Source organism: Chrysoperla carnea, chromosome 1 (assembly GCF_905475395.1).
Source record: "Chrysoperla carnea chromosome 1, inChrCarn1.1, whole genome shotgun sequence".
Classification (NCBI taxonomy): domain Eukaryota; kingdom Metazoa; phylum Arthropoda; class Insecta; order Neuroptera; family Chrysopidae; genus Chrysoperla; species Chrysoperla carnea.
In genome coordinates this window covers 2214469-2242229 of record NC_058337.1, presented here as the reverse complement: position 1 = coordinate 2242229, position 27761 = coordinate 2214469, and the positions used below count along the sequence as shown (strand labels likewise).

At 31.0% G+C, this 27761-nt stretch overlaps 2 protein-coding genes across 2 annotated transcripts; one reads left to right on the top strand and one right to left on the bottom strand.

The window, feature by feature from the left end:
- The first annotated feature begins 2626 nt into the window (after positions 1 to 2626).
- On the top strand, positions 2627 to 21261 carry LOC123290391 (glutamyl aminopeptidase-like). The gene is made up of 15 exons (XM_044870556.1): positions 2627 to 3126; positions 14251 to 14398; positions 15061 to 15331; positions 15394 to 15564; positions 15839 to 15936; positions 16709 to 16843; positions 16911 to 17218; positions 17627 to 17712; positions 17949 to 18064; positions 18667 to 18870; positions 18953 to 19032; positions 19843 to 20121; positions 20201 to 20314; positions 20932 to 21040; positions 21112 to 21261. Exons 1-15 carry the CDS (start codon positions 2687 to 2689, stop codon positions 21259 to 21261), a joined length of 2709 nt encoding a protein of 902 aa, XP_044726491.1. The 5' UTR covers positions 2627 to 2686.
- A 992-nt stretch (positions 21262 to 22253) lies between these two features.
- Positions 22254 to 26884, bottom strand: LOC123290389 (odorant receptor 4-like). The gene is made up of 6 exons (XM_044870554.1): positions 26362 to 26884; positions 25335 to 25641; positions 24304 to 24403; positions 23671 to 23775; positions 22585 to 22740; positions 22254 to 22310 (listed from the first exon to the last, which is right to left on the bottom strand). Exons 1-6 carry the CDS (start codon positions 26882 to 26884, stop codon positions 22254 to 22256), a joined length of 1248 nt encoding a protein of 415 aa, XP_044726489.1.
- Positions 26885 to 27761: the final 877 nt, after the last annotated feature.

The window sequence follows — 27761 nt, the reverse complement described above, 5'->3', positions numbered from 1 at the left end:
CAAAATTAATCCTGATAATAAAATAGGTTATATTTTCTATGATAAAAAGTCATTTTAGGCCGTTCTGCCAAATGGTAAAAAGGTAAGCATTGTTTGACGCTGCTGAAATTTTTTTTTCCATCAAGATGGCAGCACGATCTTAACAGGCCACGTGACCTAATTTGACGCTCAAACTCAGTGTCATCATGAAAATCATGAAGGTTATAAAGAAGGAGAACGATCGCTATAGAAAATATTGTCCCCGAAATATGGATAAAATAAGTGAGGCGCTGCGATCGCTAAGTTGTATCAATAAAAGGGGGCTGTTGTGCGCTAATTTCAAATGATCTATCAATTTGTACATTATGCAACTAACTTCATCTACTTGTACTCATAAACAGCTTACTTCGCAGATACTACTTCTTGATGACAGCGCGACTGGTGGCTAAAAAATGAACTATAAACTCTACAAATTTTCAGGGACAGACGCGCTAATGCTTTAGCGCGTAGCGATCGTTCTCCTTCTTTATAACCTTCATGATGAAAATACATCTTTACAGAGGTTCAACTGTATTTATTATTTAATTTTTTTTATTAAAAATATGATTATTACATTGTAATGGAATGAATTACTTAATTCTTCAGTAAATCAATGAAAATGATTCACTTATTTTAATTTTATTACAAATAAAATATCCGTTATTTATTTTATTTTAATATAATATTTAGATTACTTATATTTCTTTATTATCTGAATTCTACAGTGTGTCGCATTTAAGATGAAGACACCCTCATATTTTCGTTATTTATGGGAATAAATTCGCATTTTTAATAATTTTTCAAAATCCTGTTTTAAAAATCAAATATACTTAGTGCATTTTTTTTTTTAAACAATTCTTAATTTTATTTTAACACAATCAGATAATAAAACTGTAATAATTATTTGACCCTTGTTGAATCGGATTTACCCGAGAATAAGATAATAAAATAATGATTAATCGTAATAATTAAAATATCTGTTGCACGATTTTTTTTTTTTTTTTTTTTTGAACGAGGCACATTAAGTTGACTAAGTCTTTTTCTAATTTAAAAAAAAAAAATTGAATGAATATGGGATAACATTAATATCGAATTGATCATAGTACTCGTAAAAATGTGAAACTACATCAAAAAACTACAAACTTAGTCCAATAATATTGAAATTACCTTCAAATTTTTCTCATTATCTAGAGGCACTAAAAATATGTCGGAAATAAATTTTTGCTATCATTAAAATATCATAAAATTTCACCTTGCACATAAAACCAATTTAATTATATTTGTTTTTACAAATGCCTTTAAATAAATGATAAACTTTCGACTAATTCCGCTAATTAAGAAGGGTTTAGCTGATATTAATACAAGTAAAATGATGAAAAGTTAATTAGGAACATAATCAAAATTTTAGTTTTTGCTAATTTTAAACAAATTTTTTTCTTCGGGCATCTATCAGAGTAGGTATTGTAAAAAATGTTCACAAAAACTATTCAGAAGATTGCTGGTCCTATTTCTACCTATAATATTTAAATATTTTTGTTTTATATGTGGGCTGAATCACTGATCTTAAATTAACGTGAAAAAAGCTCAAAATGCCACTAAAACCTTTAACCGGGCCTGTAAATTTTATGGTATACATAGGAGGTTTTTTCATCCAAAAATTTTAAAATGTGTAGGCAATTTTTTTACACAAATATGTTAAAATACTAGCTTGACCCGAGCTTAACTTGGCATTACCATAAATTACAGATTTCTGTAAAAGTAGTCATTTGACATTACCATAAATTACAGATTTCTGTAAAAGTAGTCATTTGACATTACCATAAATTACAGATTTCTGTAAAAGTAATCATTTGACATTACCATAAATTACAGATTTCTGTAAAAGTAGTCATTTAACATTACCATAAATTACAGATTTCTGTAAAAGTAGTTATTTGACATTACCATAAATTACAGATTTCTGTAAAAGTAGTCATTTAACATTACCATAAATTACAGATTTCTGTAAAAGTAGTCATTTGACACTACCATAAATTACAGATTTCTGTAAAATTAGTCATTTGACATCACCATAAATTACAGATTTCTGTAAAAATGTCAATATAAAATATTCCACGGACATCTTTTCTGATATAGTCAATGAATAATTACGACTATTATAGATTTAACAAAAATAGAAAACCATACATATATTTTCTCTGTGTAAAACAATCCTTACCATTATTTCGAGTGTTATAGAAAGGGGATAAGCGAGAGTAATTTATATCAATTTTTACTTTTAAACCCAGCAAAGCGGATGGGTATATAAAAAACATACAACTTATCTTTTTCCAAAAATTAACTCAGTTAACTTTATTTGCATATCACATAAAATTAGTGAGTAATTAAAATAAACTTAAATAAAATGACGAAATTTTTTTCTCAAATGCATTCATAATATGAACTAAAAAGCTTCCAAAAAAAAACTTGAGTAATTGTACAAAAATTTTATTAAAATGTAAACGCTTAATGAAATTTCTTGAAACGGGGGCAGAAAAAAAACATGTGTCCTTTCGCAAGACAACAATTATTAATAACAATAACATTATTTATAATAATTATTCTATTTTTAGTGTTTTTTCATACCACAACAATTAATCAAGAACAACAATTAAAAACATCTAAAAAAATGGTGAATTATATGTTACCAAATACATTACGACCCGATCATTATGATATATTATTAAAACCGAATTTAGTAACCGGTAATTTTAGTGGTCGAATTAATATTAAATTTAATGTGATTCATTCGACAAATGAAATTGTTTTACATTCGAAGGGTTTAAATATACATAGAAATTCGATTCGAATAAATGTTTTAAACAAAGGTGGTGTATTATCAACGGTTTCATCGTTACATCAAAATGAAACAACGGATAAAAAGGATTCGATAAAAATAATGAATATAATTGAAACGCTTGATGATCGTGAATTTTTGAACATAGAATTAAATCAAGAAATGTTAGAAGGTGAACAATATGAAGTGATTATGGATTATGATGGTATTATGAAGAATAAAATTAATGGGTTTTATTGGAGTGAATATGTTAGTGAGAAAGGTGAAAAAAGGTAAGTGAGAAAATTCATCAAAATTAGTTTTATATTCTGTTCCCAAAGTTGTTGCGGCTATCACAGGACACTGGCTGGGCGGCAAGCATGCTGAACGCTTAGGCCTGGCAGTGTATCACGATTACTGCAGGAGCTGTCACAGTGATGACGAGGAGGAGACAATGTCTCATCTTCTCTGTCACTGCCCATCTCTTGTCATGAGGAGATGGACTTACTTGAACCAGCCTCTCTTTGACGACCTCTCCGACCTAAAGTCAGTCGACATCAAAGCCCTCCTGCTGTTCTTAAACAGCTCCAAATGGTTCATGGAGTAGTGTACGGGGATGGGCCAACCCATTTACAGAATCACAACGGACCCTATGGTCTAAGTGTGTCCCACCCCAGGACAGCCACTCTAACCTAACCTAACCTAGTTTTATATTTCTTTCGAGAGTTCATTTTAGAATGGCTGAATTTCGGATATTTCTTTCCTTGTTAGTTGGATAAAATTAGTGCATTTTGATAATTTTGGAGTAAAAAATACGGAAAAGGAGTTTTCCGATCCCGGAGAGATCCGCGCGACCTTCTGAACGAGATTTTATCTCTACATTGTTTTCTTTGGTGACGTTTTCTTAAATATCTCTGCATTGACCTTGCCTGCTATCGAACCCTGAACATTGCAAAATAACCTCAAAATCTCCAGAAAACCGCTGTAACCTCACATTTTCAACTTTCTGTGATAACTTTTCGAAAAATGAATTAATTGAGTTGAAATTCTAGAAAAAGATGTAACTTAGAATCATAAACAAGAGTGGTAAATTTTAGCCCGATACATAACCTCAATTTTGAGAAAACGACCATGAAGGTTATAAGAAGGAGAACGGTCGCTATAGAAAATATTGTCCCCGAAATATGGATAAAATAAGTGAGGCGCTTCGACCGCTAAGTAGTATCAATAAAAGCGGGCTGCTGTGCGCTAATTTGAAATGATATATCAATTTGTACATTATGCAACTAACTTCATCTACTTGTACTCATAAACAGCTAACTTCGCAGATACTACTTCTTGATGACAGCGCGGCTGGTGGCTGAAAAATGAACTATAAATTCTACAAATTTTCAGGGACAAACGCGCTAATGCTTTAACACGTAGCGATCGTTCTCCTTCTTTATAACCTTCATGAAAACGACTTTCAATATCTCGTACAGCACAGGCAATCCATCGGAAACGCCTCCAAAAAAACTCACGCACGGTGCGAATAAGAATTTTATCATAATTATAATTAAATGAGAATGAGAGAAAACTTGTAACAGTTCCTAAATTAAAAAGTGAAGTTATATTATTATTATTCTGTTTTTATTTTTTATTTTTATGTTTTTGTGTTTTTTAAATGAATAATAAATTATGTAAATTTTAAAAGATTATATTTCACCATAGCTAGGTATAATATTTTAATATTTTAATAATTGTTATTATTCATTTTACTAATTTCTCTCTTTATTATTATTAAATCTAAATATTTAAATAACTAGAACAAAAATAATAAATTAATGAATACATAATAATTATCTATATTGTAAATATGTTAAATTTTAACACCTCTTTTATTGAAATTGTTACGAGTTTAAGTTGTGTATCTTTATCAGGTAATAAAATCGATCACAGGTTTAGAAAGGCTTATAACAAAATGGTAAAATATTTTTATGTTTTGTTTATAAAATTATTGTAATAATATTTCTATATTTCTATTGAAATTCACGATTATGAACTGCCATATTCGAAACATTGACGTAACTATGGGAGGGCTAGACGGTGCATCGTATATCAAAATTGTCTAATCTCGAAAAAAGCAACTCACGGTCTAAAAAAAATAGACTCCCTGATTTAAAAAAACAAACTAGAAACATAATATAAAGATTTAATTGTGATCAATATGTAATTTGTATATCACATCTGTAGTAAAATTGCCTATAAATAAAAAGAAAGTAAATTGTCACTCATATTTTATTTGTCTGCCAGCTGTTTTTTGTGAAGGGTGTCGCAATTTTTCACGGGCCAATCTTGCTCCCCTCTGGTCTTTTGACTGGTGACAGTCGTATTTTCCAAAATAAATCTCTATATACTATAAATGTGAAAGTATTCATGTTTGTTTGTTTGTTTGTTACGCTTTCACGCTAAAACTAGCGAATGGTTATTATTGCAACTGTGCAGCAATATAGCTCATACTTCAGAATAACACATGAAATATAATTTATAAAGATTATTAGAAAAAATTTTTTAATTAATTTAATTTGACATTACCATAAATTACAGATTTCTGTAAAAGTAGTCATTTGACATAGCATAAATAACAGATTTCTGTAAAAATAGTTAATATAAAATATTTCACGGACATCTTTTCTGATATACTCAATGAATAATTACGACTATTATACATTTAAAAAAATAGAAAATCATACATATATTTTACCTGTGTAAAACAATCCTTACCATTATTTCTTCGAGTGTTACAGAAAGGGGATAAGCGAGAGCAATCTTTATCAATCTTTACTTTTAAACCCAGCGAAGCGGGTGGGTATCCTAGTAATTCTATAGTTTCAAAAACACTTTATACCATTCACAGAGTCACATTGTGTTTTATTTGAAAACATTTAAAGCGTGAAAAGTCACAAACCATTAATTTAATATATTATATATTGTTTAAAATAAATTTTAACTATAATTAATAAAATATATAATTTTAATATCTCTTTAAAATCTTTATTAAATTAATTATTTACATATGCAACATAAAAACAGGACAGACAGTGAAAAAACCTTCAAATGCCAATAAATTTATAAATTTCTGCAACTAATTATCGTTGTAAATTTATTTTTTATTTATTAATTAAAATCATTTTCTTATGGGTCAAGTAAACATATTGAAAACGTTAAAAATTGTATTCAATAATTATTGGAAATTTTATACTTTCTCAAAACAATTTTCACGTGAGATTCAAAAAATTAAATTTAATCTGACATTTTACTGCTCTATCTATGATCTTCACTTTGAACCATAAATTAAAGATTTCTGTAAAAATTAAAACTAGTAATATTCAAACAATTCATGGCCATCTTTTCTGATAAACTTTTGTGAAGCGGACGTGTATCATTCTAGTAACTAACATAAATCCAACTACAAGTAATGTTAGACGCTAAATTTGGTAATTTCTGTTTTAAAAAATTTAGATTTTATTGTAAAACTAGCTGTGAACTACCCGCTTTGCTGGGCAACATCCCCACTTGCACCCCTCCCTCCACATTTCCTTGGGTGGGATAATAGTTTTGTAATGTACACGTCATGCTCTTTTATTTGATACCCCACTTAGGTATATTTGTAAATATTCGATAGTTCCTTCCCACTTTCTCGCTACACCTTTCTACCCTCCGAAGGTTAAAAGTAGATAAAAACAATAGATCTTTGAAGCTGGTTGTATATCGTGTCAATATTTGAGCTTAATCGATGCACAACTTTTTTAGTTTTTTAAGCATATCCTTTTCAACCCCTATTTTAACCCCTTACTCTACTATAATATGGATGTATTATACATAAAAACCTTCCTCTTGAATCACTCTGTCTATTAAAAAAAACCGCATCAAAATCCGTTGCGTAGTTTCAAAGATTTAAGCATACATAGGGACATAGGGACAGAAAAAGCGACTTTGTTTTATAATATGTAGTGATTACAGTGTACCGTCTGGCCAATCTTAAATTATTTAAATTATAAAATTTCTTATTTAAATTAACATTAAAGTTCAGTTTATCAAAACTCAAGCACTAGCAATATTTTATTTAAAACATTATTTCTTTTCCAATAAATACCTATTAGGTAGATAATTGCTAACCTTGCAAAAATAATTACGAATTTTGCAAATGTATTTATTACCCTACATTTTTGAACAAATAAAAACAAATATCTATTAATTTTGAAATATTTAAATATAATTGGGAAGCCCGCGACAGTAAAACTGCTTACTCAATAATATCCCGCAAAAAACTTTTGACCAAATTGCATTTTAAGTGCTTGATTGTTAATAATAATAGTAATGGGGATTTAACCTCCGTTTTTATGAAATACGCCTTATCACAGAGGCCACCCACATCATTATTTGTTCATCTTTATTTATTCAATTACAAACATATTTTACAATTACATTTTTGATGTGGATGGAGTCGGTTACTTCGTTTTTATCCAAGTGATCAATTCTGCACTCCCATTAATTATAAAATGTTCACACTGCCGCTGCCTGGATTTGAACCCGCAACCTAAGTCTAAATAGTCCTTATGACTAACGCCCTAGACCGCTCGGCCATTTAGGCTCTTTGATTGTTAATATTTTAAAGAGAACCAGAAAAACCACACAAAAATAAAGATTTTCTCGAAATAAAGTCAAATTAACAGAAAAAGTTCGAAAATTTGCATTTTCCTCAACGCAATCCCCCAGAAAATCGGATAAACGGTTTTTTCGATTAGAAATATTGAACATATTTCGTTCTATATTTAGTGCGATTTATTTAGTTAAAATGTTGTGTTAATGGTAAAAAAAAAACTGTTTTTATCATTACAGGTACATTTTATATACAATACTACATAAAAAACCACAGTAATAAATAAAATAATTGTTTTTTTATATGTAAAAACAAAATACTTTCAAAACAGTTAGTTCGCTTAGTTATACAACAAAACCCCACTTTTTTAAAAGAAATTTATAATATTTACAACAACAATAATAATAATAATAATAACTAGCTCGATCCGTGCGGAATTCCGCTCCCATAGTTACCGTGGCTAACCAGTGGTTACCCTGCCCCAGTGGGTTAAAAAAACCAAACAAAATTTTTGTTGAAAACTTATGACAAAAAATCAAAAGTTCTTAAATTTAATATTAGGAGAACATGTATTAAAAAATATTAATTACATGTTTAGAGTATTTAGGAGAGCATCTATAAAAACTAACATGTTTGCCTAATAAACTTTGTATTTTTTCTTAAGTGGGTACATTTTTAGACCATGAGTACATTTTCCGTCAAACTTAGACATAATAAGATTGAAAATGAGCGGTGAATCATGGAATTTGATAAAAGAATAAGGAAGATAAGTGTAGGACAGAAAAAAACTTGCTAGAGTAATAATAATTAATATATGAAATAATATTAAATAACAATTTGAAATATGCCAAACAAAGTATCAAATGTTTTTATTAATTTATTATTTTGATGATAATATTATTAGAAATAAAGTTTTTCCATAAAAAAATACACTGAAAATAGTTGTTGCCTGCAGGTGGATTTTTGATGGAGGCCTACTTAAAGATGTATGAGCATGATAAACAATATTTGATTTAAATGGATCAAAATTTCAAAATCGGACAAGATTTTTCGTAAATTTTATCCTAATCGAGAATTTCATAACATTAGGTCAAGTCGTTTGGTAGAGTTTATATTTTTTATAAAGCTGGGAACTTTTCGTGTGGACCTCAAGGATCCCACAAGAATCTCCCCATTGCTTGTCTGTATTGCCTTGATGCCCGTACATATTTAAACTACACGGATATGGTTGAATCAATCAATACCACCAAAACATTGACAATTTGACAATGAACGATTATTATTTTAGAAATTAATTTAATTTTTTTTTTTGTTAACAATTTAAAATGTAAAACAGAACAAATTTTGACATTGATATTTACCAGTTCAAAGAGAAACAACACCTTCGTTCGTCATTATTCGTTTATAGAATATTAATAAAATAAATTGATTATAATAAATACTTAATAAAATCATTTTTAAATCTATCTCTACTTGCTTGCAATGAATACTTATATAAACAATTTGTTAAACTCTTTTTAACTGTATAATTTACTATACAAGTAAAATTACAAATCTTATATTAATACTTAAGTTTAAATTACTTTACTTACGTAGCGAGCAGCGAGCGTATTGTTTATTAAGTAATATAAAACAAGTGAAAACAAACAATTGACTGAATTAATTGTTGAAATACCATGCATAGTCAGTGTTGATTTCTTTATCACATAACACATACATACATGTGACACATACATAACTGATATTCAAGTATGGTACATATTATAAAATTTTCGCCTAATTGGCGCCCTCACAGGTAAACAGTGATGTTTACGAAAAAATGATTCAAGCAAAAGTTGTTTATTTTTTGATAAGGAACATTTCTTACATTTAAACATTTGTTCTATCTCTAACGGTTTACAAGATGGATCCTACGGACCCAAGACCCAATTGACCTATGATGCTCATTTACGAACTCTTCCTCACTTTTTACGTCCTGAGTACGCTGTGTAAATTTCAGCTCGATATCTTTTTTCGTTTTTGAGTTATCGTGTCCACAGACGGACGGACGGACAACCGGAAATGGACTAATTAGGTGATTCTATGAACACCTATAGCAAAATTTTGTGCGTGGCATCAATATTTTTAGGCGTTACAAACTTGGGACTAAACTTATTATACCTTGCATATTACATATATGCATGGTATAATTATATTTAAAGTCATATATATATGTATAGAGTGCGTAAAAAAAAAGTGGCAATAGTTTTGTAAGTAATGAAAAAGATGTCTTAAATGGTTTGGAAAATAAATACAATTTATAAAATTGTTGATCGTGTACATGTAGTCCCAAGAGAATATGAATGACCCAATGGCAAAGCCCGAAAGCATAGGTACTATGGTTAGCTTAGGTTAGAGTGGCTGTCCTGGTGTGGGACACACTTGAACCATAGAGTCCGTTGTGGTATCGAAAAAGGGTTTACGAACAGCAAGAATTTGACTTGACGTCTAACGGGCTTAGGTCGGAAGGTCGTCTAAGAGAGGCTGTCTCAAGTAAGTTCTTCTCCTCATGGGAAGAACTGGGCAGTGACAGAAAAGATGAGACATTGTCTCATCTTCCCTGTCACTATGGCAGCTCCTGTAGTAGTCGTGATACACTTTCAGGATCAGACATTCAGCATGCCTGTCAGGCCCTTGGAAGGGATATAAGATCTTCGCAACGTCTACGATTGTACTCGAACCATATATTTGTCTTGTAGCACCACAAATACGCTTCTTCTTCTGTCGAAGATTGGCCCTTTTTAAGATATTCTCTTAAAGGATCTACCTGCAGTTCGCGAATGGAACTTCCGGATGCCTATTGATGCTTGTGTCCGACAACATTGTGCCCTTTCTAGAAAGTTCGTCGGCTTTACAATTTCCTGGAATGTCTCTAAGGTACCTGCTATCGAGAAACAAAAAAATTGGTCGGATAGAAAAAAAATTCAAAGATTGCTTTTTTGACATTGTTCCTTCTGGTGTAGAACATAGCCTAAAACAAGAGAAAACAAACAAAAGACTGATCTATTTAAGGCACAATTGACCTATGATGCTCATTTACGAACTCGACCTCACTTTTTACGTGCTGAACACACCATAAAAATATGATTTCATTGATTTTTTCCCGAAAAAATCGTGAAATTTCATCGAAAATAATCGATTTTTTTTTTCGCTGTCGACGCGATTCAATTTTTATTATAATTATTTGTAATTAACACAAAATGTAACCCTGTTATCTTTTTATAGCAAATTGTCACAAAAAATCTTTTTTAAAGCGGCCCAAGATATTTCCCAGCCTTGAGATTACCTTATTTCCACTTTTCTGATTTTTTTAGGTCCAAACTTGCAAAATCTTTCTTAAAATTTTTCTTCTAGCAGACCAAAGTTTTTGCTTCTCGATAGCATAAATTATGTTTTGTTTCGTGTTTCCCCGGAGAAAACTAACAATTACGTATTTTTCGCACGAAAAATAACCCCAAACCTTAACATGAGTAAATAAACACACTATTTTAATGTTTTTCACAAAAACTGCTTTTTCTGCGCACTCTATAGTATTACATTTAATAACGTAAGCGTATTATATTCTTTGATTTAAAGAATACGTTTCTATTTTACTTAGTAAAATACTTATAACAATCAAATTTAAACCGACATACAGTTCCTCTTCTTTACTCAAATAAAAATCGCAAGTAACACAAAATTATAAAATAAAAAAATCAAAAGGGGATTGAATTAAACTTCCCAAGTTTATTATAACACAAACAAACAAAAAAATACACTTTCTTACATACTTCTAAACCATTCAAACGTGTATTAAGTTTAATAAATTAAGTCAGTTTTATATAAAGTTTATTAATTAAGTCAGTGTTTCTCTTTCAACAATCACAAAGTGTAAAAAAAAATGTGTCTAATATTTTGTGTTTGAAGTAAATTTTAAAAATAAAAATGAATCAAGATTTTCGAATTTATGAAAAACGTTTAAAATTACAAATCAAACAACGTAATTCATGTATTTGCTGTTTAATCGGATTTTCGTTAATTTTGTTAACATTAATCGTCTTACTATTTAGTTTACTTTATTATATCGCTTCGATTTCATATGATCAAAATAATGCAATCAATCATGATAATCTACCCGAGGATAATACCCGACGTAATATTCGAAGTCATTTACGATTATCGAATGATATAAAACCGATTAAATATGATTTAATATTACATCCAAATTTACAAAATGGTACGTTAAATGGCCGTGTTAATATTTTAATAAATATTACATCGGATGATATTCATGAGATTCGAATTCATGGGAAATATTTAATTTTTGATGATGTGAAATTATTTCCCGTGAAAACATTAACCAATGGTGATGTTAATAATAAAAATAATAGTTCAATTGAATGGTTAAACACACCAATAGTGAAAGTGTTAGATTATATGGAAAATGTTTCGGATGAAATATGGTTAATAAAGTTATCCAATTACTTGATACCGGATATTTATGAATTAATAATTGTGTATCATAGTTCTGAATTTAAACAGAATAATAAATTAGTTGGATTTTATAAGAGTGTTTATAGAAATAAAGAAACTAACGAGACTAGGTAAAATAAAATTTTTATTCCATTAGAATTAGGTTATACTAGCTGTTTCCTGCATCTTCCTGCGATAATGATTCATTTACTGAATCAATGATTCATTCATTTAGAGACCGTATCTTATACCCTCACTTATCGTCTCTATACATCACTTAATCGAAGAAATAAAACACTAAAAACGGTCGAAGGTCGAAAAATTTGAACAGTAAGTCAGATTTGTAAGCGGTTTTCGGAATTCAATTCGTTAGAGCGCCAGGAAATTTTGTAGAAGAATTTTTAAAATATGCAATTTGCATAAATAATGTGCACAATTCGGTTAATATAGAAATGAAAATGATTCAAATTTGATCATGGAGGTTTTTGGTGTCGTAGAACACGATAATCACGTCAGAATTGGTGTAAGTGATACTCAGGATAAACGGTATTGCCGTCCTCTCCAGGAGTTTTGGAAAATTCGTTATATAATCGGTTCAAACTCGTTACTCGAGAGTTTTGGGGTCGCTGAAAACGAATATCGTGACAGAATCTGGTACCAGATACGTGCGACCCTACAAACCCCCGAGTAACAAGTTTGTACCGATTATATAACGAATTTCCCGAAAATTCCATGAGCCGATTATGATATCGTTTACTTTGGACACCAGGTCTCTCGGAGACCAATTCTGACGCGATATTCTTTTTCAGTGACCCCAAAAACCCTCGTGAAACAAGTTTGGAAAAATTTTCATTACTATTAACCGAATTGTAAATTTAGTATATTTACGGTTAATTTAAAATGCAATTATAAAAAGCATATTTTTTATTTCTTATTAATCAATTAAGCGCATAGAATTTTCTGACGCTCTAACGAATAAAATGCCGAAAACCGCATTCGAATCTAACTTACTTTTAAAATTTTCCGAACTTCATTGCATCGTATTTGCGACTAACTCGCAATATAGAAAATGCTAACTTTAAAATCCACCCATAATACCCTATCCCCTTATCATCAACTTTACATCTATCTATCTCTTGGAAAATAAGGCACGCGGTGTTCGGCCATCGAGTTCGCTGCGCTTGCAATTGCTCGCAACTTTGACTCTCCGGATGGCCGTGGCCCAGTTCAGTTGATAAAGGTGCTTGACATGAATTTCAAAAGAGTCAGGTTTGATTCCTGGAATGTTATTTTTTTCGAATTGTAAAGATAAAAAATTGCAAAGTTTGCAATATCCGAAAATAATTACAGTTGATATTTTTATATCAATTATGCTTTAGAATTAAAATCGAGAAATTTTATTTTTTTAATAACTTTTATTTTTATTACGAAATTATTTTAATTAATATTTATTTATATTCCATTGATTACAAAAAACAATTTTTTTTTTTTTTTGTTACGAACGAATGAAATTTCTATTTTTGTTTATTAAACTATTTTAAATTTTATCGTAAAGTTAATTAATTACAATTTTCTCTTTACGGTAAATGAAAATATTAATTAACTTAGTTAATTGTTTTAAAAACACCACTTAAATAAGTTTAAAAAAAAAGACCTAAACACGTCTCGAGACTTTTATATATGAAATATGATTAAAAGTAAAAGAATTTTCAAGTTTTCTTATCAAACTAATTGTAATCAATAAAAATTTGAATTTTGATATAGGTATGTTAGTAAGGACTTTCCCAAAACAATTATTGTATTTATTAAATTTGTGCCCACACTACCATGCTCATACATCCTTAAGACGTTAATAATTTTAAAAATCGAAAATTTGATATTTTAATTTTGCACTTTAACGGTAACATATACAATTAAATATATGGAACAAAATATAAATAGGTTTACTGAAAAAAAATAAACAAAACTAAAAATATTTGTAATTAAAAAAATGACGAAATTAATTGTTAAGTAAAAAAGTAAACATAATTATCACTGCAAGTAAATATAATTTGAGCTAAATTTAATATTTAATTATTAATAAAGATTTAAAAGTAAAAAAAAATCTTGCCTTATTATTTATAGGCAATTTTATTACCAATATGATATACAAATAACCTAATAAACAAATTTAAATCTTAATATAATTTATAGGTAATTTTATTACCAATATGATATACAAATTACATAATGAACTCGTTGAAACAAATTACCATAATTTGACATTTGTTTTCCAAATTTTCAGGAGTATTGCAACATCGAAATTTGAACCAACATACGCACGTCAAGCGTTTCCATGTTTTGATGAGCCCAACATGAAAGCGAAATATTCAGTAAAATTAGTTCGTCCAACATATGATAATTATATTGCATTATCAAATATGGATCAAATTGTAAGTTATGCGAAAATTTTCTAAAATAACGTTTCTATCTTGTACTAGAGATAATAGAGAAGTTTTTTTAAAATTAATAATTCCATTTTTTTTATTAATTATTAATAAAAAATTTTCATATTTTTAATAAAAAAACGACTTAAATCGGAATCAAGCTGAATTCACATTTTTCGGATTATTTCTGTGGAAAAATACGTTATAATATAGTGAAAGCAAGTCGAGAGACAAACCATTTATCATTTTGCATGTTAATTTATCATTTCTCCTAACGGTGGCGTTACTAAAGCGATGTGTTGACGTAACTGACATTTGAATTTATAGTTTAGAAAAACCATTTTCGCTTAGATTTCCGTTCTTGTGCCAAAAAAGGAATTTTGGGTCAAAAATGGCACGATTTATGTAATACGTGACAGAATTCATGTAATCTGACATAGGATTCGTATTCAGTGACCAAAAATATCTACTAGATGACAATTTTAAGCCAAAATAAGTATATCAGAAAAATTTGGACAATGACTAGGTTAGGTTGGTTGAATGTTCCTTGGGGTCCTATAAATACGTTACAAAAAGTTTCATTAAAATCGCTCTCGGTTCCCCATTTTCCACTTTCGACACTTTTTTTCGGCTTGTTCATTGTACATATTAATTTCGATATTTTCTAGAATGAAGAGCAATATAATGAGAACGAAACATTAGTTACATTTAAAGAAAGCGTTCCCATGTCAACATATCTAACATGTTTTATCGTTTGTGACTTTGCATACACTGAACGAATAATACAACCGCCTAAAAATTTAGGTGAACCATTTCCATTTCGAGTATACGCCACACCAGCACAACGGAATAAAACTGAATTAGCTTTAGAAGTTGGTGCGAAAATTATTCAATTTTATATTGATTATTTCCAAATTAGTTATCCATTACCAAAATTAGGTATGTATAACAAATAGAAAAGTTATGGGAAAATGTAAAACATACCAAAATGTTTTTAACAGATATGGTAGCAATACCTGATTTTCCATCGGGTGCAATGGAAACATGGGGTTTGGTGACATTCCGTGAAACTGCTGTATTGTATAGTCCAAATACAAGTTCCGTATTAAATAAGGAACGTGTTGCTACTGTTGTAGGCCATGAATTGGCTCATATGTGGTTTGGAAATTTAGGTATGTATAAATTTTTGAAATTCACATTTAGTACTTCTGAAAACTTTATTTTTCATGGATCTTTTCTTACTAGAACGAATTCATGATTTAAAAAAATTAGCAATCTTTTCTGTGAAATTCAACAGTAATATGAAGTGTTGGACTGACACGAATAACTGATTCTGATCTTTGGTAACTTCTGATTACTGTTCATAGATGGCTTTTGACATAAATTATAACATATTCTCACCCAGGAGCTTATAGTTTTTACTAAAACTCTTTTTTATTTCTTCAGTTACAATGAAATGGTGGAACGAATTATGGTTAAACGAAGGTTTCGCAACATATATTGAATATTTAGGAGTTGATCAAGTTTTTAAGGATTGGGAAATGGTAAGTAATTTCTCGATTTACATGGGTTCTGAACTATACCTACAATTCTTAGATTCCAAAACTGTGTAGAAATAAACAGAATATTAGCACCCTAGAAGTTTCTAGTATTCACACATTGTATCCAGGACTGTTTTTAAACTATTAAAGGCCTTGGATACTTTTTCCTCATGGAACCTATTTGGGCAGAATCTTCTTCACACTGAAGGAAACGTTTTTTTTTTTTTTTTTTTCGTCAGCCGAGTCAATCATCTATTCGAGGGAATCTTTTTTCCACAGTGTCGGAACACTTTCCCACAGTGCTCATTGAATAAGAGAGTCCTCATAATGTCAGATTCTTTAGGGATGTGCATACCAGATCGACACATTTTAAACATGTTTTGATATTAAGAGGAAAAAAACCCTTTTACCTATCGGATATTTGGATTTCAATCTTTTCTGGAATGATTGACGATCTGAATACTTTAGGCTCACGGATCCTTATGCTATAAAAGATCGGCAGGGATCTTTTTTGAGTCGAGCCAATTCTCAATACGCAAGGATTCCTTATTACGACCCGGCCACTTTCGGATTCTTTTTTACACACAATCTTGAAGTCCTCTGACAGTAGTTTAAAAATTTAGAGGCCCCTTCAACAGGTGGGTGAAAGGAAGTGCTGGACACTTGCCCACATCCACAATAGGACAGAAGGGCAAGTATTTAAAAGAAACGTCGATGTGTTCCAAATTCGGTTTCTCAAAAGAAATTAATACATTTTTATGATTTTGATCCGTAGGAAAACCAATTTATTATTGCCGAATTACATCGAGCTTTTGAAACCGATGCAAAATTAAGTTCACATCCTATTGTTGTAAATGTAACAAATCCCGATGAAATTACCGCAGTTTTCGATGCAATTTCCTACAGCAAGGTATTTATAAAATATATAGATATGTGAACCGTGGGATCGAATTCGAATGAAAATTTTATTTTTCTAGGGAGCATCTTTATTACGAATGTTACGTAATTTTGTTGGTAATGAAGTATTCCGTCAAGGTGTTACCAAATATTTAAATAAAAATTTATATGGAAGTGCAAAATCAGAGGATTTATATGAGGCAATACAAGAACTTGTTGGGGATCAAATGAATGTTAAAGATATTATGTACACATGGACTAAACAGATGGGATATCCTGAAATTATTGTAGAAGTTGCAGAAAATTCTACGGATGTTTTAAAAATCACACAAAAGCGATTTTTATTAAATGCTGACGATGTTTCTGATAAAGAAGACTCCGTATATGGGTAATTATCGAGACTATTGATAACTGGGAGTTGCAACCAGCCAACTGGCGATAATAATTCGTACTAATTAAAACAAGAAGTGGGTCGGATTTCAGTAGTTCCAATTTAGATTATCAAATGGCTCACTTGTGGTACTACAAGGCAGATATGATCCAAAATCTTTCTCATTATTACAGGATACTTGACTAAGTGGTAGGAACGCTGAATGACTGGGTCTACGAGCAATCACAGTAGAGAGGTTAAGGAAACGATGTCTCACCTTCTCTGCCACTGTCCAGCTCTGTACCATGAGGAGATGGACGCACTAGAGCCAATCTTTTTTTGACGACCTCTCCAACCTAAAGTCTGCGCTCCTGCTTATTAACTTATTTTACGATAATATCCTTAAAGAAAATTTCTCTTTTTTAGGTATCGTTGGACAATTCCTATAACTTATATAACAAATTTGGATCCAGAACCAAAATTAAAATTTTTCCCATATAATAATGATACATGTAAGTATATTAAACTTAAAGCCACCTTGCAGCGGTGCAACCAAAAAGAGGCTGAGTAAAATTATGAAAACAGTCAGAATCGAGACTGCCTAGGAGTCAACCAGCTTTCAGGCTTATTCTGGCTGTAAGGCTTAAGACTTACTCACCTGTCTTTTGCATTTTCGTACTGCAAGTAATTCTAAACACAAGTGAACTAATTCCCCATGTTTTTATTCAAAATAAAATTAATTTTCTAGTGAAAATCCAACTGGATCCAAACACAAAATGGATTAAATTTAATGTTAATCAAAATGGATACTATCGTGTGAACTACAATAAGGAATTGTGGTCAAATTTAATTGATAATTATCAGGTAAAAAATTTAATATAATCTGTTCATTTTTAAGGTATTTCTATTGGAGTAAAAAGATGGGTCCCTAACACCTAGACCAAGAATCCTCTGTACCCTCCTTAAGAACGACCTGTCACCCGAAGGCGAGACGTCTTCGGGTAGGAGGCGCTATTAAAATTAGATGAAGCTAAATGATTTTGTCAAGGCCAGATGCCACTCAGAAAGCCCACAGCTTCTCCATCGACACCTCTCCCAGGATAGATGGATCCAAGGTTTTGGACCCGAACATTCTGAATCTAACGCCCTGCAAATTTCTGCAGGTGCAAATAACATGTATGGCGGTTTCGCCATCCTTCATACATGGTCTATAAGTGGGATCATTAAAGTTCCCCATGTTATGAAGGTGATGGTTGAATCGACAGTGTCTGTTCTCTAGAGAAAGTATAGTTCTCAAAATAGTAGTTGTATTAGTGCAATAAATTTGTCAACGCTACAACATATACTATCATCTATTGCTCGTCTGTGCAGATAGTATAGTAAGCAGCAGATGAATTTTTGTTTCATGTCGTTAGAGATACTTTAATCGGAATTTTGGATTGCTTGTAAATGATTTAATATTTTAGAATTTCAGTATAGCTGATCGAACAAGTTTAATAAACGATGCATTTAATTTAGCTTATGCTAAACGCTTAGATTATGGAGTACCGTTAACATTATCACAAAAATTAATAAATGAAAGTGATGTAGTTCCGTGGAGAACTGCTTCAAGTGCGCTTTATAGACTAAAAGAATTACTTCATGATTCAGAAGTTTATCCAAAATACCAGGTATGTATTAATGCGGTAGCGCTGATTGGGGTGATTTCGCTTTTTTGAAATTAATATATTATTATTTTGAATTTGATTCTAGCAATTCGTCTTGCAATTATTGCAACCATCTTTACAAAAAATCAACTGGGAACCGGAAGAAAATGAACCACATTTACACAGGTACATTAAAAACTTTATAAAAAGAAGCTCGAAATCAGATAAAACAAGTGAAAACAAACAATTGACTGAGTTAATTGTTGAAATACCATGCATAGTCAGTGTTGATTTCTTTATCACATTACACATACAAACATATGACACATACATAACTGATAATCAAGTATAATACATATTATCCGCCTAATTGGCACCCTCACGGGTAAACAGTGATGTTTACGAAAAAATGTTTCAAACAAAAGTTGTTTAATTTTTGATAAGAAACATTTTTTACATTTAAACTTTTGTTCCATCTCTAACGGTTTACAAGATGGGTCCTACGGACCCAAGACCCAATTGACCTATGATGCTCATTTACGAACTTGACCTCACTTTTTACGTCCTGAGTACGCTGTAAAAATTTCAGCTCGATATCTTTTTTCGTTTTTGAGTTATCGTGTCCACAGACGGACGGACGGACGGACGGACAACCGGAAATGGACTAATTAGGTGATTTTATGAACACCTATGACAAAAATTTTTTCCTAGCATCAATATTTTTAAGCGTTACAAACTTGGGACTAAAATTAATATACTATGTATATTTCATATATACATGGTATAAAAAGGAAATCATATGTATTCTGGAAAAAAATTTAGTAATTCTTTCGTCAAATAATCAAATTTTCTGACTTCGTACTTTAAATTTTTTCTGCTGTAGTATTACAGAATCGAGGGTCGCAGTTACCCTTGTGGAAATAAATCTGTCATACATGTTAGCTTTCGGAGGAAATGCAACTGAAAAATTTACACTAAATCTTTGTGTTTTTATAGACATCTTCGTATTTCAATTTTAAAACTTGCATGTGAATTTGAAGATCCACGTTGTTTAGAGGAAGCTGGACAACGATTAAAGAGCTTTGTCGAAGATAAACAAAATGTTCCTCATCAGGATATTCGATCCGTTGTATTTAACTATGGAATGTGGAGTGTGGGAACACAAAAAGAATGGGATATCTTATGGGAACGTTATTTATTAGAAGATGATGCTCAAGTCAAGGCTACTTATCGAAATGGTTTAGCTCATGCTCGAAGTACATCTTTACTTTCGAGGTAGATTTTATTTTATTATTTCACTTACGTGAACGTTTTTGCCCCTGATGTTTGAAATAATTCGTTAAATGTTTTTAAGGTACTTGACTTTAGCCTGGAATCCACAATATGTTCGACGCCAAGATTATGTTACAACTTTAACAAGCATTTCTGGAAATCCTATTGGAACTCAACTTGTGTGGGACTACGTAAGGTAAGCTTTTCAAAAAGTGACATCTACCTATTATTTTTACTGTCGAGAACTATTACATTTAACTTTTTTTGATAGGACGAGTATTTACGCCCCCCCCCCTTTAAACCCCCACTTCTCTTCACCGGAAACATTCAGCTGTTGGATTTTTTTTTAAACATTTGTAATCCCTTTTACGCTAGACTATTATCCAAGTTGTTGCGGCTATCACAGGACACTGGCTGGGCGGCAAGCATGCTGAACGCTTAGGCCTGACAGTGTTACACGACAGCAGGAGCTGTCACAGTGGTGACGAGGAGGAGACAATGTCTCATCTTCTCTGTCACTGCCCAGCTCTTGTCATGAGGAGATGGACTTACTTGAGCCAACCTCTCTTTGACGACCTCTCCGACCTAAAGTCAGTCGACATCAAAGCCCTCCTGCTGTTCTTAAACAACTCCAAATGGTTCATGGAGTAGTGGTCGGGGATGGGCCAACCCATTTACGGTATCACAACGGACCCTATGGTCTAAGTGTGTCCCACCCCAGGACAGCCACTCTAAGCTAACCTAACCTATTATCCAAAAGTAACTGTTTTGGTAAATTTAACTTTTTTAAATTGATGTTTGTGTATATTTTAGGGATAACTGGGATGCAATTGTCAAAGAATTTGGTTTAAATGATCGTTATTTAGGTCGAATGATACCAGATATCACAGAATCCTTCACTAATGAACGTAAATTAAATGAGGTAAGGAGTACAATTTTCCTTCAAATAACATACGTCTTTTATTTGATACCAAATTTTTTGTTTTTCTATAGATGAAAGATTTCTTTGCTAAGTATCCAAATGCTGGGGCTGGTGCATCAGCACGAAAACAAGCAATTGAAAATGTAAAAACAAATATTAAATGGCTTGAACGAAATTTATTAGATATTAAAAATTGGCTTGATAAAAATGTTAAAGTTTAAAAGATGTGTGATTGATTATTATTAATTAATTTAATTATTTATAATAATTAAAAATATTTTTAATAGTTTAATATATAATTTATAATTTATAATGTTGTATTTGTGTATGTATCCAAAAAAAGAAAAAAAAATGTGTGTGATCAAAAATAAATCGTATTTGTTTCAATAAAAATCGTTTTTATTTTTACCTGATTGATTAGGTATAGTACTATAGTGTTATCTAACCTTTAGAATCAGATATTCCGAAGTGTCAAACGGTCTTTAGAATATAATAGGGAATATTCATGAAATTTAAATTTGGTTCAAATATTTTTCTTCCGTAACTTTAATGACTGAACATTTCAACTAAACCATTATTTTAGTATTTAATATCTTTTTAATTACTTAAAATTAATTAATAAAAAGTACAAATTCAGGAGGGCATTTAAAAATTTCTAAAACGGAAATTCAAATTTTTATACGGACGTGACATCAAAGTACGGGCTTGTCAAATTTGTTGACATACTGTATGATATTAATTACTCACATTTTATATGGTATTTCATTAAATTATATTATTCTACGGCTTTTTATTAGAAAACTTAATGATAACGAGTGTAAATTCTATGTTGCAAATTCATTTTTTTAAAGTGTTAATTATACATTGAACTGTCACCAATTGACAGATCACGTACTTATACGTCATCAACAGAGAGCGCGAAAAAAACTGCGTTTAAATATCTCAAAATTATAATGTATTTTAAATATTTTTTTACACTTAAATGCAACATTTTTAAACAGTATTTATATTTTTTACTTTGTTATAACGGTGTAAACAATGAATTAAAAATATAAAAAAATACATGAATATTTCCTATTAATACACATATATAGACATTTATTATTACCTACTTTGTCAACTAAGATTTCTGATAACTTCGTTTAATTCACTCACAGATGGTGAGACTATAATTCGCAATAGAGTGTAATTAATTGAAAGTCCAAAAAAACATTTAATCCGAATACATTTCATTTAATAAGGCCAAATAAGCGTAGCCAGCTTTTAGAATCTGAAATAAATATCATTTTTTAATATTTTTGTGAAGTAAAGCCTTCCAAAAAATTAATATTATAAGCGTTATGCTTGTGTTCCTTTATTATTGTTAGTAAGCAAGCTGCCCAGTATGGTGGCCATATTGTTAAACCGTGCAAAGCTGCATACTGATGGAATTATATACTCTTCGTACATGAAATAATTATTCATGCTCTTTCATTTTACGGCTTCTTTAAAATAATTCGAAACTGTTCACAAACTCAATAACAGTAAGCAAATTGTATACTAACCCCTACACAAGTCATGACAGAAATTGTTCCGAATGGTCCAATATTAAAACATAATGGTTTTTGACAACGTAACATCATAAATACTAAACATTGATTCGCATCTTTATTAAAATCGTACCATTTACTCTTCCATATACTGGTAGCTATGTTCTCACTCTAAAAAAAATTGATTAAAATTGTCTCGAAAGTGAGTTCATCTCTCATAACACAAAATATACTGTGTGCTGGCTGATACGGAACCGTCCCATATTTGGTAGTTTTCTTGAATTTTAACATTGATACGTCTATGTTTTCGTTTTTAATAGTAGCCATTTTATTAATAGGTTTACATGCACAATTGCCATCTGTTGGTGCATAAAAGAACGAAGTCATGAAATATAAGGTCTATGCACAAACGCCTCCTGTTAATGTTTAAGTGTACAAAATTTTGCAAGCATGATATCTATGCATTAACGCCATTTGTCGAGGCTTAGGTGAACAAAGAGAGTAAGTATAAAATCTGTACACTAACGGCATCTGCACTAAGTGAGTTTAGAATAATATAACCAAGCAGATAGAATGCACTAAAACTTTTCTGAAAATCGGCCATCTATCGGCCTGGAAGTCAAAATATTTTCAATTTAGCAAGGTATTCAACCATTAAACTCAGTTTGAAACATTAATCTTTCTTTCTACAGAGACATATCCACGTAAAAGTTACAAGAATTAGCTTTTTTCCTCTAAAGTTTAAAAAAAGATCCCCTAGATGGCAGGATATTTTCCTAACCCCCCCCCCCTAGTGTTGCCATCTAGCGGATCTTTTTTTAATCTTCTGAGTAAAAAGGCTAATTAAAGCATTATATTTTTAAATAATACTAATAAAAAATTTTAACTAACTACATAAGACAAACTATAAACATTATCATATTATCATGAAATCCGGACATGCAATAATTAATAATTCCAGGCCTTTTTCCTCTGAAGATTAAAAAAAGATCCGCTAGATGGCAACACTAGAGTGGATACAAATATATCCTGCCACCTAGAGGATCTTTTTTTAATCTTCAGAGAAAAAAGGCTAATAGTACAAGTAAAATGAATACTTACCTTGTATAAAACTTCATTTCCAAACCAGTAAAATGCAATAAGATCGTTTATAATACATGTACAAGTATAAACAGTTAAGAAACTTTTTTCAACCACTGATTTTGACTTTAAATTTTCAAAGCATGAAAAAAATAAATAAATAAATAAAAGTTTGGTCATTTGATTTACTATTTTAGACAAAAACATGATGATAGGACAGGGTGGCTCATTTTTTTAGTTTCTGCGTTGGAGCCAACTTAAAAATATATCAGTTTTGACCGAATTTAGAGAAGAGCACAATCTAGAAGATATCAGATTGGCCCTCAAAAATTCAAAGTTGTTGGCTTTGTCTGTTCTTTGGGGTTCGGGAAGTGAGCAAATGCACTTGCTGAATTTGCTTTATCTAGCAAAACCCTCACCGAAATTTGCTAACCAATTCTTAAGGATTCAATCATCCTAAAAAATCATTTGTTCTAATAAGATCACCAGTAAATCATGTCAGGAAATTTTCGCAGCTTTTTTTCGGTACTGCACACTTGTTAAACACAGTAAACGCAATTATTCTCAGACCTCAAGTGCAAGACGTATTTCAGGCCTATCTAAATTCAATTTTTGGTGGCATTGCGCCAACTCTTTTATTCGATATATACTTACAATAAATATTTTAAAGCCACAAAGACAAATTAACACAGAATATGTTAAAGAATGAACAACCATTATGAAACCAATATAATCGTTAACTTCGTCAATCAGACTAAAAAATAAATTGTTTTTACTTTAATTTGAATGATCCAAGTTCATCTTTTTTTGCAGGAACAGTGGAAAATTTAATTTTTAAAGTTATTTTTTTACTTCCCAGTATAAAGAGTCTAAACTTGGGTAGTAGTTTTGTTAAACGTAGCGCAATGGAAATCCAGCTGAACGTCGCGTTCAGCTGTTATTCATATCGTAGTCAAAGAAATAAATCAATGAACTGTCGATTTCGTGAGCAGTAAGTAGGATCGGGATGCAACTTTTTGCAGTCGATTCGTGAGGACGTCTACTTTGTAAACAAAAGTAGTGAGGGAAAAATAAAAAAAATGGAAACTAAATGAGTCTTATTTTGTTACTGGGAGGATTTTGGGGCCGCTGAGCTCGAATATCACACGAAATTGGCTCCCGTAGTACCTCCCGTCCAGGACGGGCAGTATACACCTCGTCTCTTGGACATGTACGCGAGTATATGTAACATATTTCGGACACCAGGGTACCTCGTAGGTTAATTTCGTAGTAAAACTTTTCTTAAATGGTTCCCCGAGTAACGAGTTGCGACGAAATATGTGACATATTCTCGTAAAACTCCAAAAGACGAGATGTATACTACCCGCCTTGGGCACCTGGTATCTCAGGAGCCATTTTCGTTGTAATATTCGAGTTCAGTGGTACCAAAAACCTCCGAGTAACAAAATTAGACTTATTTCCATCGATATTTAATTTCCAATTTTACATTTCTTCGTCATCACTTTTGTTCACAAAGTTTGAATGTAAAAAAACGGCATCCTGATCCGTCTTACTTCTCTCGAAATCGTCAGTTGACCCGTTTTTAGTGCTTTATTTCTTCTTTTTAACGAAACTGTTTTGTAAAGCAACTGGTGGCTTTGTAAAACGACATAAGCATTACTTGCACGAGATGATGATGTACTTACGTTATAATATCCTGATGTAATTCGATCGCTCTTACAATATCCTTTTTAATTAATGAGGTATTTTGTTTTGGAGTTAAAGCTTTCGATGTTCTGCTACCAATACTTATTAAATAATATTCTAAAATATCTAAATATCCTTTAATACAAACAAAAACACCCACAATTAAACCATTCCAGGATGCAATAAAAGTACCACCCAATAGTATACCGATAAAACCCGTGTAAAAATATCCAATATAATATCCGGGTGGTTTATGTATATCACATGGTAGCCAAATTTGTATTGGTAATTCTTTTTTCACTCGATCTGTAAGTAATTAAGCAGGATAAGATGTAGAGTACTTAGAGCCAAAATTCAAGCGCGATCCCGACCAAAATTTTGTACAGTGTATTTGTAAATGAATAAACCTGTAAAATGTTAGAATGTTCTACAAAAATTACAAAAGAAAATGTACGTTCGTTTACACGTCACAATGTCACATTTAGCCTCTAAACTACTGAACCAATTTCGATGAAATTTTTACAACTTCTTTTTCGCGAAAGCGTTGATAATATTATCGTTTTTTAAATGTTTAGGAAAGCAAGCCCGAATAATCTTTCCTGTCTCATTAAGGCGAAAACCAAGATTTTACCCGGGAAGTGTAAAAAATGACACACAAAATGTTAACTTTTTGGTAACACTTTCGTTTTGGTATCGAAAAATATCTTAAAGTGGTTCGGCCGTCATGTGACTAGTCAACAAGTCAACTAGGCAATTTGTATGACGCAAATGTAATAAAATACTCTAAAAATATCGTAAAAGCGTCAAAACCCAAAGTCTTTTTATGTTATTTCTTTTTGGAAAGCGCTGTAAGGTAAAGATTTTCTTGCATAAACAGAAGCTCAAAATTTTTGCCCCGCAAAAGACCCCAAATCTGTGTTCATTGTGATCAAAGGACTCTGTACTATCATTTACCGCAAAAAAAAAATTTACATTCACCGTATTTGTTCAAACATCCGGACTATATTTTAACTCCCAAATTTTTACCTGTTTTTGTTCCGTTCTTTAACATAAAATATCGTTCACCAATTAACATTTCTTTCAATAATGGTGCCATCGAAACCAATACAACTGCCGTCATAATCGCAATCGTTTGATAAATCGTAACGAACAATGAAAATCGTTCATACGCTTTATACAATTTCTGTACTTCTTCGTCCGTTGACCGTTTAAATTGTTTATCAAGTTTTGAACAATGCTCAATTAATCCTTTCATTTTACTCAATTCAAATGTATTTTTCACCCATTTATAAACGGTTACATTTGTTAAAAATAATAACGAACCAATGGTTAGAAATTCATCGATATCATTACCGTTTACATAGATGGCAACCGTTTCTAACATTACAATTATTACACATGCTATGCACAACGCTTTACCATAAATACCATGTAAGATATTTAACGATTTATATTTGGTATTAATCGGCCATGTTCCATTTATACGACATACCAATAATGGTCGATATAATATTGGATAATCGTTTCTCAATTTTGTTTTTATTCTCATCTTTAAGAATCTGTAATCTGTAGAAAAATGAATGTGATAATCGCTTTTTGCTCCTTCAGGATGTCATAGAAAAGGACAATTTTCACTGGGAAGTTTTCGATTTAGATACGGGACAAAACTTAAGTGTCTATTTTCTCCAAAACTATAACAGATAGGGAGTTGAAAAGTTGTATTCGACTTTCAAAAATTTCCAAATCCGTTTTTTTTTTTAAATACTCGTAAACAATTTTGGTAGATACAGAATTGTTAAACACTTACACTATTAATGTTTTTGGGAAAATTTTGTATTTATATGACAATTTTTTGCAGTAATAAGTATAATTACTTATTAGATAAAATTATTACAGGTATTAGGGGATAAAAATATGTATACAAATGGAAGTCTAGTATAAAACGGTACCAATACGTGAAAAGTATTTTCTATAATTTTTTTCTTGTTTCTAGAAAAACGACTAGTTGAAGCTACCAGCAAATTTTCAACTCCCTATCTTTTATAGTTTTGGATAAAATGGACAGCAATGGTATTTACGAAAAAATATTTCAAACAAAAATTGTTTATTTTTTTTGAGGAATATTTTTTATATTTAAACTTTTAATCTATCTCTAACGGTTTACAAGATGGGTCTTACGAACCTAAGATCTAATTGACCTATGTTACTCATTTACGAACTCAACTTCACTTTTTACGTCCTGGGTACCCAAAAAAATTTCAACTTGATATCTCTTTTCATTTTTGAGTTATATAAGGATTATAGTGAATCTCTTGTTTCTTTTACAAAAATACTAGCAGCCAAACTCGGCGTTGCTCGGGTTAAAATACATGGCATGCATAAATCGCAAGAATGTTCGAGAGAAGGGTTTTATTCTATTCTATAAT

Coding starts and splice junctions, on each gene's coding strand:
- LOC123290391 (XM_044870556.1), top strand. CDS start 2,687: ATGGTGAATTATATGTTACCAAATACATTACGACCCGATCATTATGAT. Junction 17,219..17,626: donor AAAGAAGACTCCGTATATGG/GTAATTATCGAG, acceptor TCTCTTTTTTAG/GTATCGTTGGACAATTCCTA. Junction 18,871..18,952: donor AAGTTTATCCAAAATACCAG/GTATGTATTAAT, acceptor ATTTGATTCTAG/CAATTCGTCTTGCAATTATT.
- LOC123290389 (XM_044870554.1), bottom strand. CDS start 26,884: ATGAGAATAAAAACAAAATTGAGAAACGATTATCCAATATTATATCGA. Junction 23,776..24,303: donor GTGGCTTTAAAATATTTATT/GTAAGTATATAT, acceptor GAAAATTTAAAG/TCAAAATCAGTGGTTGAAAA. Junction 22,741..23,670: donor GAAATGAAGTTTTATACAAG/GTAAGTATTCAT, acceptor AATTTTTTTTAG/AGTGAGAACATAGCTACCAG.